The sequence below is a fragment of the Trachemys scripta genome, chromosome 2 (assembly GCF_013100865.1).
Source record: "Trachemys scripta elegans isolate TJP31775 chromosome 2, CAS_Tse_1.0, whole genome shotgun sequence".
Classification (NCBI taxonomy): domain Eukaryota; kingdom Metazoa; phylum Chordata; order Testudines; family Emydidae; genus Trachemys; species Trachemys scripta.
This window is the reverse complement of record NC_048299.1, coordinates 241,549,149-241,562,909: the sequence shown is the minus strand read 5'-3', so window position 1 is coordinate 241,562,909 and position 13,761 is coordinate 241,549,149. Positions and strand designations below refer to the sequence as shown.

The following is a 13,761-nucleotide window of genomic DNA, read 5'->3' as shown; positions in this document are numbered from 1 at the left end:
CTGTGAACGCTCCAGGTAAACAAAATGTCCCGACCTGCCAGCGGCTTACCCGACGGGCCGGGAGCCAAAGTTTGCCAACCCCTGCTATATTTTAAAAGCTGACATCACAAGAAACACTCAAAAGTTTTGCTAGAATTATTTTAATGTAATCTAACAAAAAACCTGTTATAATAATAACTGAACAAATATGTATTCACCTTCAAAATTACAGTCAATATTTAAAATCAGTAAATGGATATTTAAAACAAGTAACTTAGAACAATACGAGACTTTAAAAGTCTTAAAATCCTTCAAGGTCTGAATCAGTCTCTGATTCACCAAACAGTTAATTAAACTCTGCTTCAGTCACAGCTGCACCTGCATTGTCATCGTAGATGTCAGGAGTGTTGTCTTCAGAGTCAGATTCTTTCTTCTCCTCAGGCTCTGTTGTGTCATCATCAAATACGGCATCATCTTCTGACCCGTCGAGTGCATTGCTGATACAGCATTTCTTAAATGATTTTTCTACCATTTCAGAGGGAATGAACATCCGCACGTCCTTGATTCACTGGGGCGACCAGACTGATTTCGGGCTTCATAAGATTCCCGCCTTTTGTCAACTTCGCCATGCCTGAGCACATCCATGCAGACCACATTTTGTGTAGCCTGTCTTTAAAGGGTTTGTTCAGGCAGACATCAAGTGGTTGTAGAACTGAAGTTAAACCTCCACGTATTACAACCAAAGTAGTTTTCATAATTTTGGCCACATTTTTCACTCATCCGTCTTGTGTGCCCTGAACATGTCCCAAACAAGCATAGCAGGTTTCTTGAAAAGTGTTCCTGGTCTCTTATTCCACACTTTTTCCAGCCATTCCATAGTCCCACTTTCATCCATCCATCCCTTTTCGTGTGCACGTACGATGACACCAGCAAGAAATTTCATGTTTTTAGGCAAGGTTTTTCTTCTAAAAATAACAACAGGAGGGAGCTTTGATCCATTTGCCAAACATGATAAAACCACCGTAAAATGGATTTTTTCACGGACAGTTGTTTTAATTAAAACTGTTTTTTCACCAACACCAGTTATTCTGTTGCTCAGGAGATCGAATGTCATTGGTGTTTCGTCACAAATAGGAAACATGGACAATTGAAATGCATATTCCTTTTGATATTTTATAAGCCTTTGGAAATATTCGATTTTTTCTTCCAAATCTATAGGCAGCTTTTGCACTATCTTTGTTCGCTGACAAAGACAGAGACCATGAGGGTTCATGAAGCGAGTACACCAACCCGCTGATGCGACAAGCACTGACGGCTTTACTAACTTGTATTTGTCATCTTTTGACATTTGTAGAGCACGCAGACGAATTCCAGTTCTAGTGAAATGTACCCATTTTGTCGACATCAACAACCCAATTATTGAGAGCTTTCTCTAGCTCAGGAAATGAAGTGCAACTCGTTGGACATTTTTTCTTGCTTCTTGGCATGTCTTTTAGTGTTTTATTTTTTCGCCATTCTCTTACTTGCTTCTCATTGATACAGAATTCACGAGCAGCAGCACAATTATTGTTTGCTTCTGCATATTCAACAACTTTAAGTTCGAACGCTGCATGATAAGAAGACCTTTTTCTTTTGATTTCACCGTTGTTCATTTTAAATACTATTATGAAAATAGATTATTATTATTGTAGTTATAGATTTTGTAGGACTTTATATAGGAATGTCACCTGTTTTATCACTGTCAAATTATTATTGCTCTTCGTTTATTTCAAAGCAGCCCTGTAGATTGGCATGTCTGTAGGGATAACCGGCTACTTCAATTTTATTAGAGATTCCTCGATTCTGCAAGTTATATTTTCTTATTGGCTCAAGACTTATGAGGTCCATTTCAAGCCAATCTAGTCCACTAAACAAAGCCTTTGAAACTTTAAAAGGCTGCAGTATTGACATCAATAAATGGGTCAGCAAACTTTGGCTCCCAGCCTGTCAGGGTAAGCCACTGGCAGGACGTTTTGTTTACCTGGCGCGCCACTTCCCACAGCTCCCATTGGCTGGGAACGGCGAACTGCAGCTACAGGGAGCTGAGGGGCTCCATGCCTGCAGACGCTCCAGGTAAACAACAATGTATTAGATATTCAATTCAATGATTCCATAGAGTTTAAAATCATCAAATTTTGGTGTAGAGACGTTTATAAGCTGACCCCCGCTCTTTGATGCGTCACTTTTTTACCAAAAATATTCGAGTTATGAACAAGTATATATGGTAGGTAATGTATCTATTTTCCTTTTTGCTGCCATTCAATTTCAAAGCATAAGCATTCAGTCATGTAATTATCACTCTCACATAACTACACCCCCTCTATGTTTACTCTATATGTTTGAGCACAAAAAGACTGCCATAAAGAACGTTTTCACTACACAAAGCAAGTTTTTTTACATTATCTAGAGATCAGTATCCATTATAAAAGTAGTGGAATAATAAAATAGAAAAACCCAGATATACAAATAAGTGAAAAAGCTTATTAACCAACATGATATCTTGTAAAAGACTGAAGTTAAATACTCTGATGCAAAATATATATTTTAAATTGCACCTCTACTAGTTAAACCCTTTGGTACACTCACATCTATGTCTGAAATCTAAACGAAAATAAAGGAAAAACACTCACCACTTTTAAAATATTTTCTGTAAGTTCCTTTTCCTGCTGTATCTGATTCATTCTGACGAAAAAAAAAAAAGATTTTTAGATGGCAGGTCACAATCCCAATGATAGGAGAAAACAACAACTACGTTAACTAGAAATGTAGTCCAATCCCCTAAACACCTACAGTACCTTTGCACTTCACAATTAATAAATATGCTTTTGCAGGAACTGATGAATTGTTATTTTAAAATGATTGGGTATTTTAACTGATTTCTCCATAGAGAATCTTCCCATTAAATGATCAGTTTAGTCTCAGAGACAGACATAGGAGATTTTAAAAAAAAATCTAATATATGCATATAATGAGGATTTTTCTTAATACATGGCAAAGTATGCTATGCCTCTAAAGTTAGCATCTATCCTCTGTTTTACAAAATAAATAACTGCTTTTCATAAACAGACTTTCTGACTATAAAGCTGACAGTATTTTGACAATGCAATTTACAGGGATTTACAGTGTAAAAAAAGTCAATCCAACTGGCAGTTTTTAAAAAAAAAAAAACATTTTGCTCAAAAAAAATTTGGATTTTTATATTTATATTTAAGTATACAAAATGTCTAATGAAATAACCTGTGAGCTAATGAAGAAAACAAGCTTTATTCTTGCAGATTAGTAATCCAATAGCTCAGTGGATTCTCAGTCTGACAGTCTGGAACAATATGACCTGACTCATTTAACCAGCCTGGTATAAGTAAACCCAGAGACTTAAAAATGTACCCAACACAGACTAGACTGAGGCCTAAGCCTACTAGTCAGAGTGAAAAACACCTGCCCCCCTTTCCTCCATGATTTTCCAAGTTCTCTGTCAGGCTACACAGATCATATATAATTGGAACATATTTAACAAACAAATATATTTTTAAGATTTATTCTGAATACATTCATTTTATACGTTTTTCAAGAGTACACTAATTCATAATTTTAATCTTCTATAGGCTATTAACGTGCCATCGTCAAACTGAAAATTCAGCTTCTGAACTATACAACGCTCAATAAATGTGATGTCAATAACGTTCTGAAGAACATTTGCTGACTTACACACTTAACTGAGGTGGACCAGGTTTCACTTGTTTTACTGGAAAACTACTTTGGACAATGGTCCTAATGGCCCTATAGGGGAAAAAAGTGAAAAAAAAATTTAAGCACAGAATAGTTTGTTATTCTCATTAACATGTGATATGCAGAGCACAGTGCATGCTAAAAATACCCCTCAATTTAGAAAACCTGACAACTTGTACACATTCTCTGCATAAGAGTATTAAGACATATAATTCAGTAGCCAACATACTACAAACATCTATGTTCAATATTCTGTTACATGACAGCATATTTTCTTTCTAAGGCCTCTTCAGACCTACCCATTTGTTGCACTCATCCAGGTAACTTCAAAAGTATAAAAGAGCAGAATATTAACAACGCTATACATTTAGTTTGAGATTTATATTTCATGTTGAGTTTGCACACCTTATCTAAATATAGATAAGTAAACAAAGATTAAATTTAAACTGTTAGCAAACTAAAACGTGTACTTTTGTGCATGCACGTACACCCACCCCCACCAACGCCCATTAAAGACAGAAGTTCAACACTTCTCTGAACAGCCTAATTTAGAATCAATATTAAATTTAAATAGGATTAATTAACTTTTCTTTCTGTATTTGACCTATGAAAATAGCTCAAAGGAGAGAGTTAGTTTACCATCTATTGTAGAGCAGTATAGCCATTGCAGTGGTTGGAGGTAAACTGGATAGGTCCACATCTACATGTTTAGTTCCTGGAGGAACTTTGCTAATGCATAGTAGTTCATTCAGCAACATATTCAGTACAGGAACAGACAAGCTAAAAAACAAGAAAAAGAGGATTGTACATTTCACGTAGAAGTCCTACTTCTAATACCTTTAGATAAGACAGAACTAGTCAGTGCAGGGCATATTACTTAAATTGATCCATAATTCCCCAGGAAAGTAAGAGTAATTTGCTCCTCCGTAGCAGTGACTCCCACACACTGATAAGTTCTTCCTCCCAAACCAGTGTCAGATCCTGCTCCCACAAAGTAAATGACAAAACTCTCATTGAGAGTAGGAGTGGACCCCTATAACAAGAAGCAACTATGTGCTACTTCTATTTGCCTCATATTCAGTTGTGCACACTACCACACAATGGTTTAAGACGGGGGCTAGAGTGGCACATACACCATTATAAGTTTGAACATATATAACACAGGTGATGGGCATTAGTTGGTACAATCACAGTCTTACTCTGATAAAACAATATAGTTCCCCTGAAAAGTCAGGAAAGCCCCATGCTAGGATTCTAAAGTTCACTGCTATGCAACTGAAAATACCATGGTTACTAATTCAGATTTCTCTGTAAGAGAAGCATTTGAAGTTAAAGTAAATGACTAGCTTATGTACCCTAAGACTTCAGAAAAATACTACTACATAATACACAGTAACATTCGTGACAGCCCCAAAGCAACCAATTCTACATGCACATTTCGTAACTACAACCTGATTCTGAAATACTTGATTGATTTTTTAGTCGTCAACAAATAACAGACTGATCGATATGTTGTCACGCTATACAATATTGAAAGTCATGCCAATTAATCTACTTTTAATATGAGAGGTCCAGGAATCTTGTCTATCTTGGCAAAAATGAGACTCATGATTCACCCTGGATGAAGCTGTAATGCAGACTGGGATCAGAGTATGACAGCGGTTCTCAAAGTTCATTGCATCATAACCCTTTTCTGACAACAAAAATTACTACATGACCCCAGGATGGGAAATGGAAACCTTAATTCCCCCCCGAGCTCCGTTGCCCTGGGGTTTGGGTTTCGGCATCAGGCCCCAGCAAGTCTAACGCCAGCCCTGGAGACCCATTAAAATGGGGTCATGACCCACTTTGGAGTCCTGACCCAGTTTGAGAACCCCTGCAGCATGCCACTGAAATCTCTTTAAATGCAGCTGTGTAACCTAGCACAGGCAGTTGAAATCCCAAGGTATGGGTCCTGATTATGAAGGACAATCACAATCCCATAGTTATTCATGAATCAGTTAACAGGACGAGGGATCATATTTTAGTTTCTCCCTATTAGGGAAAGATTTTAAATTAAGACAGGACCAGTTTAGAGGGACAAAGTGAGTCTATAAAGTCCTGCATCAGCTCAAGGTTGTGTTGCATTAAGGAGACAATTTTCAAAACTGGCCTCTATTTTTTGTAGCTGTGAATCTGAACCCTTGATAAACTGACTGCAAAAAACACATGAATTAATTACAAATACAAAGGTGTGCCTGCAAAATTGGAGACCCAAGTCAAGCGCAATCAATGCTTTCCTATGTTCATCTTGACTTCTACAGTATATTTAGAATTAAATGAAAAATACATTTTTGCAGTAATAGTATTATAGCTCATATATTATTGTGGTTTTGGTATCTTAATCATAATCTTTATGGTCATGATTTAAGTGCTACATAAATGCAGAGACTTATAGGGGAGAACCTCATAGCACTTTTACAGACGTTAATTAAGCTTTACAACACTCCAGCAGTACAAGTAAATACTATACCCAACACATGAGGAAACTGAGTAACAAAAATTAACAAAGCTGGAAATTTAGAATCAAGGACACTAACTCATAGGCCCCTGCACTGCTCCTTACACCACATTATCTGAAAATGCGGAATACACAAGAAAACATGACTTATAAATATTCAAACATCAGAGTTTGGTGAGAAAGAATAACTTGTTTATGAATACCCCATCCCACCTATATAAAAATTAGTTTGAAGACTGCCGTATGGCCCAATATGCTTATAAAGATAGCAAGCTTCTTTAGGTCTTCATGAAAATTAAGCTTTCTTTATACCACTTCAGCAAAATCAATTACTCCTACAAGACAAGGAATTACGTGAATTTTTAGTTTTCTAGTGAATCTACTTGAAACCAATGTTATTTTTATGGCATCCAAGCTTTAAAATAAGCTTTGTAAAGCTTACAATCCAACATTAAACAAATGTAATAAACAGTGAGAAGGTGGAAAAAGACAAAGGTTACAACAATAACAGCATACAGTTACATAGGTTAGGAATGTGAACATCTTATAAGGTTTGCTGTCTCTCTTTTTAAAATTACAATTACTGCTACTACTAATAATAATTCACTTGTGGGAGTTGCAACATCCCTGTTTATGGGCTGGCTTCCTTACATCATCAAGAGCAGTGGGTCTCAAACTTTTTTATTGGAGACCCCTTTCACACAGCAAGCCTCTGAGTGTGACCCCCACTAGTAAATTAAACACACTTTTTAATATATTTAACACCATTATAAATGCTGGAGGCAAGCTGAGTTTGGGGTGGAGATTGACAGCCCGTGACCCCCCATGTAATAACCTCACAACCCCCTGAGGGGTCCCGACCTCCAATTTGAGAGCCCCTGATCAAGAGTCTTGTTTTACCTATTTATAAACAGATGGAACTATTATAGTTGACTGAACTGTTAAATTCCTTCTCCGACCTCACACCAAACTTTCTTTTGAAATGTCTCAGCTGGAATACAGAATAGGATCCATTTCCAACTTGTTAAAAAACAGAACTTGGGCAACATTGTAGTTTAAGATTTTCAACCTGAAATGTATAAGCAATACCTTTTCTCAAGTACATCCAAATCCCACTTTAAGTGTGCAGCAACTTTAAGAGCAAGAAGTTTTAAAATACGGTTTCTCTTGTTATCAGGCGGAGGCTGGACCTGGTTCTGCTCATTCACTGATGGCTTAGAAGCCTGCTCTAAAAACTGGACAATCAACTGAACAGGTGGAGGATCTATAAACAGGAGAAAACACATTTTTAACTTCATTTTTAGGCACAGAAGCAAAACATGTCATGTTGAAATAAAATTACAACCATGAATATTGAGCAGAGAATGTTCTTGCATTTATACCAGCATCTGTTTTGCTTGACAGAGATTCTAACCTCAAAGAATATCATGAGTTTTTACACTGAATTTAGCCAGATTCTTAATATACTAAACTTAGGTTAAATTATGATTTTATCATGGCACCCAAATATTCTTTGTATTTATTTTCACAGTTGTGCACTACTGTTATTAAATTTCAACTACCACCAACCAGAAGAGAAAGCATTCCCACATTAAATGCGTCTTGAGCACATCAACTATTAGCTGAGAGTAAAGAGTCTGGCAAATAGAAAGATTAAAACCTGATTTTGAGCAGGGCTCAATGTAAGAACATAAGAATGGCCACACTGGGTTAGACCACTGGTCCATCTAGCCCAGTACCCTGTTTTCTGGCAGTGGCCAATACCAAATGCTTTAAAGGGAATGAACAGAACAGGGCAATTATAAAGTGATCCACCCCCTGTTGTCCAGTCCCTGCTTCTGGTAGTCAGACGCTTATGGACACCCAGAGCAAGCAGTTGCATCCCTGGGTATCTTGGTTAATCGCTACTAATGGACCTATCCCCCCATGATTTTATCTAATTCTTTTTTGAACCAATTATAATTTTGGCCTTCACAACATCTCCTGGCAACAAGTTCCACAGGTTGACTGTGTGTTGTGTGAAGTAGTACTTCCTTTTTGCAATTAACTCTTTTTTAAAAAAATGAGAGTTAATCGCACACCTCTGGAGATGGGACTCCAGAATCAAAGCGGGGAGGGAGACGCTGGCTGGGTGAGGGGGGCCACTACTCATGGCACCATGCTCGGGGGGGGGGACTGCTGCATGTCAGGGCAGGGGTGCCCTTCCTTCTGCCGCCCTGCTCCAACCTCCTCTCCCCCTTCCCCAATGGAGCCACCCCTGGCCAAGTTGCTCTGAACAAGGAGCCTTCCATCTGTCTGCTGCGCAGAGGAGATGCAAGGAGGCTGAAGTTAGGCTCCCCCTGCTCCCCAACCCCAGCTCAACAGTGACCAGGTACACAGGTGGGGTAGAGGGTCATCCTGACTGTTGAGGATGGCTCAGGAGTGAGAGCTGCTGGCTGAAAAAGAATTCAGGCTCCTGAACTCTTTGCTTAGAGAGACAGCGCTTCTCACACACACTTCCCCCCCAACACACACCAAACCAAAAAATATTGGCAAAAATATTTACATAAATGGTATTCTATTATTGTTTAACAGTGCGATTAATCACAACTTTTTTTTAATCTCAATTTTTCTTAAAATCGGTTGAGAGTCCTAATTCTGTGTTATAGAGTTCAAGTCAGGAGAAAGCAGTATTGAACTGATCACCAATCTTTCCTACAGCTTTGACTGCTTTTAGTATTCAAAAATTAGAACTGTTAACCTTTTCCTGTATTTTACAAAATACAGGCAAACACTGCTAACTTAGGCTGGGTCTACACTACCCGCCTGAATCGGTGGGTAGAAATCGACCTCCCGGGGATCGATTTATCGCGTCCCATCGGGATGCGACAATCGATCCCCGAATCGATGCTCTTACTCCACCAGCGGAGGTGGGAGTAAGCGCCGTCGACGGGAAGCCGCAGAGGTCGATTTTGCCGCCGTCCTCACAGCGGGGTAAGTCGGCTGCGATACGTCGAATTCAGCTACGCTATTCACGTAGCTGAATTTGCGTATCTTAAATCGACTCCCCCCTGTAGCGTAGATGTAGCCTTAGACATCAAAAAATGTGGATTAATACTATGAGATCTAAATTAACAATGTAGATTGGGCCTGTCATATTTAATGTTTTGTGAAGATAATGGGACTTTAGTCATGGTCAGGGCCTTTGGTGCTACAAGAATACAAATAAATGACAGTTTCACTTTGTAATTTTAGTCAGATTCTCACTCGAATGAGGTAAAATTTTCATGATTATTATCACAGTATCTCAGAAGTCCTGATTCTAAACAGACCAGGCTATGCTAGCCCAGTATATTTAGAAGGGCATGCAACTTAATTTCTTGAAGCTAACAAGATTTTGAGTTAAAAGAAATTTCAAGTACCAACCCTCCTAAATCCCTCTGACAATTTTTGTGGTTTTACAATTAATTTTTTTGCTTACAAAAAAAAAATGCTTGTCCTATTGCTGTGTGGAACAAACAAAAAGGAAAATTGTGAAATGAAGTATCGTTAAATGACACATTAAACAAAAAAATAAAAAATAAATAAAAAAACCTTCTAATTTATGTTGTCTACATTGGCACTTTCGTTGCTGCAACTTTAGTTGCTGAGGGGTGTAAAAAACATCCTCCTGAATGACAAACGTTTTAGTGACGAAGAGAGCAGGTGTGGACACCGCTTTGTTGGCAGGAACTGCGCTCCCATCGATCAAGCTACTGCTCCTCATTGGAGGTGGTTTTATTTTGTCGCCAGGAGAGCTCTCTCTCCTGGTGATAAAGAGCGACCACAGAGCACACCTTACAACGGGACAGCTGCAGCAGCACAGCCCCACCATTGTAAGGTGGGCTGTGTAGACATAGCTTTAGGTGTTAGAACACTGGGTAATACATTTTAGAACAGCAGTTTTGGTTATTCTTTTAAAACCTTTTTCATTACCGCAAGTCAGTTTGCATTGAAGATTTATTTTCTCAGTTATGCTCAATTATATGTTAATATTATTTAGTAAATGCATATAACACCACAGATGTGCATACTTCTTTAAATAGATATTTGCAGACATAATGACTAACTCATGTGGACTGCAAAGGTCTTGCTCCTTAAAATATTTACTATATGACACAGACCCTTCTTATTATGAGTAATCCCATTGTAGTCATTGGCAGTAAGCATTACATCCTGTAACATTTGCAAGATCTGTCCCTAAGTAGTGAATGACAAACATATTGCTAGAAAAATACCATCAGGCAAGGGGGTGGACAGAAAGGCAGGGGAGAGATAGGACTGCATAAAAGGTGGTTATGTGGTAGGTAGGCTAAGGTTAGCAATATGAATTTTTCTTACCACCATTTTCACTACATGGGTCATCTGAGAGACTGTAGGACCGGGATCGGCAACCTTTGGCACGCAGCCTGTCAGGGAAATCCGCTGGTGGGCCGGGACGATTCGTTTACCTGCATCTGGTTCTCCTGACCGCAGCTCCCACTGGTCGTGGTTCGCCGTTCTAGGCCAATGGAAGCTCTGGGAAGCAGCACGGACCAAGGGATGTGCTGGCCGCCACTTCCTGCAGCCCCCATTGGCCTGGAACGGCAAACCGCGGCCAGTGGGAGTTGCGATCGGCCGAACCTGCGGAGGCTGCAGGTAAACAAACCATCCTGGCCCGCCAGCAGATTTCCCTGACAGGCCGTGTGCCAAAGGTTGCCAACCCCTGCTGTAGGAAAAGGTGAGCTTTAAGGAGGAATCTGACAGAGACAAATAGCACAGCATGTGGGCTCATGAAAGATATTCCTCATGTAAGAAAAGTAAAGTATGTTACATACTGTATGTAAGTGCTTGAGAAAGACAAATAAAAGAAGCATGGAGGAAAGTAATGAGCAGAAAACAGAGCCTGAATAGAAGTGTAGCAGCAGGTGACCAACAAGATGTAAACAGAGACAGTGCTATGGAAGGCTTTAAAATGTGAGAATGAAAAATACGATTTTGTGTGTGTGAGCATATTATGGTGATGTCTTCAGAGCAGCAATATTTTAATAAGTAACAAAAGAACATGAATACATTTTTTCAGGTTTTAGCAAATATAAACATAAACAGTGTCCAAAACTTCTATTTTCCACCTATACAGCATATGCAGCTAGTCTTCAGTATGATGTCAATTGCTACCTCTTAGGGTTACCATATCTAACAAATAAAAAAAGAGGACCCTCCACAGGCCCTGGCCCCACCCATTTCCCCACCCCCCCAGCCCCGTCCCAACTCCGCCCCTTCCCTGCCCTAACTCTGCCCCCTCCTCCCTCCCACTCCCAGCCAAGCGGAAAGGGCTGCCCGAGCGCTACCGGCTTCACGGTTTGCCGGGCAGCCCCCAGACCCTGCGCCCCCAGCCGGCGCTTCCCCAGCGCAGCTGGAGCCCGGGAAGGGAAGCGCCCAGCCGGGGGCACAGGGTCTGGAGGCTGCCCGGCAAACCGTGAAGCCGGTAGCGCTTGGGCTTCGGGCAGCCCCCTTGCCTCCGGACCCCAGCCGCCGGCCAGGCACTTCCCCTCCCGGGCTCCGGCGGCGCAGGGTCCGGAGGCACGGGGGCTGCCTGAAGCCCATAGCGCTCGGGCAGCTCGGCTCTTAAACAGAGCCGAAGAGTCAGGGGAGGAGCAGAGCCGCCGCGGAGGTGAAGTGCCTGGCCAGCATTTTCCCGGACATGTTCGGCTTTTTGGCAATTCCCCCCGGATGGGGGTTTGAGTGCTGAAAAGCCGGACATGTCCGAGAAAAAGAGGACGTATGGTAACCCTACTACCTCTGGAAGTATTTTATGTCTTTTTGCCTCCTGCAGCTGAGCTCATAGCAATCACTGGGCCATAAGACTGCCATCTATTGTGATTCAACTGGATAGGCAATCCTATATCCTGAAAGCCTTGCTGGCAGTCATCCCAAAATTGATGTAGGATCAACATGTTGTCTCCTCCTAAACATGCCTTGTAACAAGCAGGCTTCTTGCAGTACTTTAACGTTATTTATCATTTGTTCAATACCTTGATCATGTATGGCACTTTACAAAACTAAACTAGTAGCAGGGACTGTGTCTAATACTTACAGTGTAAATACAGACAAAATGAGACATCAGATAATATAGGAAGGGATGGGAAGACAAAGGTTACAAATGCACTTGCTTTGGTTAGTTTGTGCACTTTCACACTGAGATGAAGGGGTAGACAGGCTTGAGAGAATGAGGCAGGCTGTAAAAAGGAAGACAAGAAATGGTGGAGACTGGATGCACTCATAGGAGCAACAGAACATAAGAACGGCCATACTGGGTCAGACCAATGGTCCAAGTAGCCCAGTATCCTCTCTTCTGACTGTGGCCAGTGCCTGGTGCTTTAAAGGGCATGAACAGAACAGGGCAATTATCAAGTGATCCATCTCCCGTTGTCAAGTCCCAGGTTCTGGCAGTCAGAGGCTAGGGACACCCAGAGCATGCCATTCATGGACCTATCCAGGAACGTAGCCAATTCGTTTTTGAACCCAGTTATAGCTTTCGCCTTCACAAGATCCTCTGGCAACAAGTTCCACGGGTGGACTATGCATTGTGGGAAACACTTCCTTATGTTTGTTTTAAACTCACTACCTATTGATTTCTGGCTCCTTAACATATAAATCTTATCTAGTGGTTCCAAATGACGCCAGACCATCAGCCCTGCAGAGCGAAGCCCGCCGAGGCCGGGCCAGTCACCCCATCGCCTTTTCTAGCCAGCGCGGCACAGCTGGGCAGGAGCCGCTGCTCTCCCCCACGCGCCGCTGGTCCCTCGTAGCGAGACGGGGGCGGGCCCGCCGGAGCCCAGCTCCCGCGCGAGCCCAACGGCCGCCCCCGTCACTTCGTGTGAGACACTGAGCAACCCCCGCCGGCAGCCGCCCCCAGCCGCCAACCGACCCCGCAGCGCCCGCTAGCCCTGCCAGTACTAACCAGGGCAGGGCTTCTTCAGGTGCGTCTCCAGCAGCGCCTCCTCCAGCAGGAACTCGAACCAGGAGGTCTGCGGCGGGGTGCAAGGCCGGCTGGAAGTGGCCGCTTCCCGGTCAGCGGCTTCGGCGCTCATGGTGCTCGCTCGGCTCTGCCTCGCGGCGGCTCGCCGAGACCCAGCACCGCTCGGCGAGTCGGAACTACGGGGGTGGGGGGTGAACTCCCTCGCGGCCCCCCCGATCGTGGTCCCCCCTTTGCCCTCAGCGACCCAGGGCCACACCCATCAGGCTCCCGAATCCCTCACTGGTTGCCCCGCCCACAGCCGAAGGAGCCCTACGTACCAAGATGGCCGCTGCTGAGGCTCCTCGCGGAGGGGGGAGGCTCCGCCCCATTCAGCATTTCTGGCCACTCAGCGAGCGGCTGGCGCTCGGCCGTTGGCTCCGCCCCCTCAGCTCTCTTAGGGCAGGTCTACGCTACGGCAGGGATCGACGCTCTGAGATCGATCCACCGGCGGTCGATTTAGCTTTCCAGTCACGTTGTTCCCCCAGTAACTTTCCAGCCC

General features: G+C 42.3%; 1 protein-coding gene across 1 annotated transcript in view; it reads right to left on the bottom strand.

Annotated features, from left to right (window-relative positions):
• The window catches only part of INTS8 (integrator complex subunit 8), a gene marked incomplete in the record, with an annotated part of 75,116 nt that extends 61,560 nt beyond the window's left edge, over positions 1 to 13,556 (bottom strand). The window contains 5 exon segments of the mRNA XM_034763309.1: positions 2,649 to 2,700; positions 3,724 to 3,795; positions 4,384 to 4,524; positions 7,334 to 7,508; positions 13,206 to 13,556. Coding sequence (XP_034619200.1) covers positions 2,649 to 2,700; positions 3,724 to 3,795; positions 4,384 to 4,524; positions 7,334 to 7,508; positions 13,206 to 13,335 — 570 coding nt within the window.
• Positions 13,557 to 13,761: the final 205 nt, after the last annotated feature.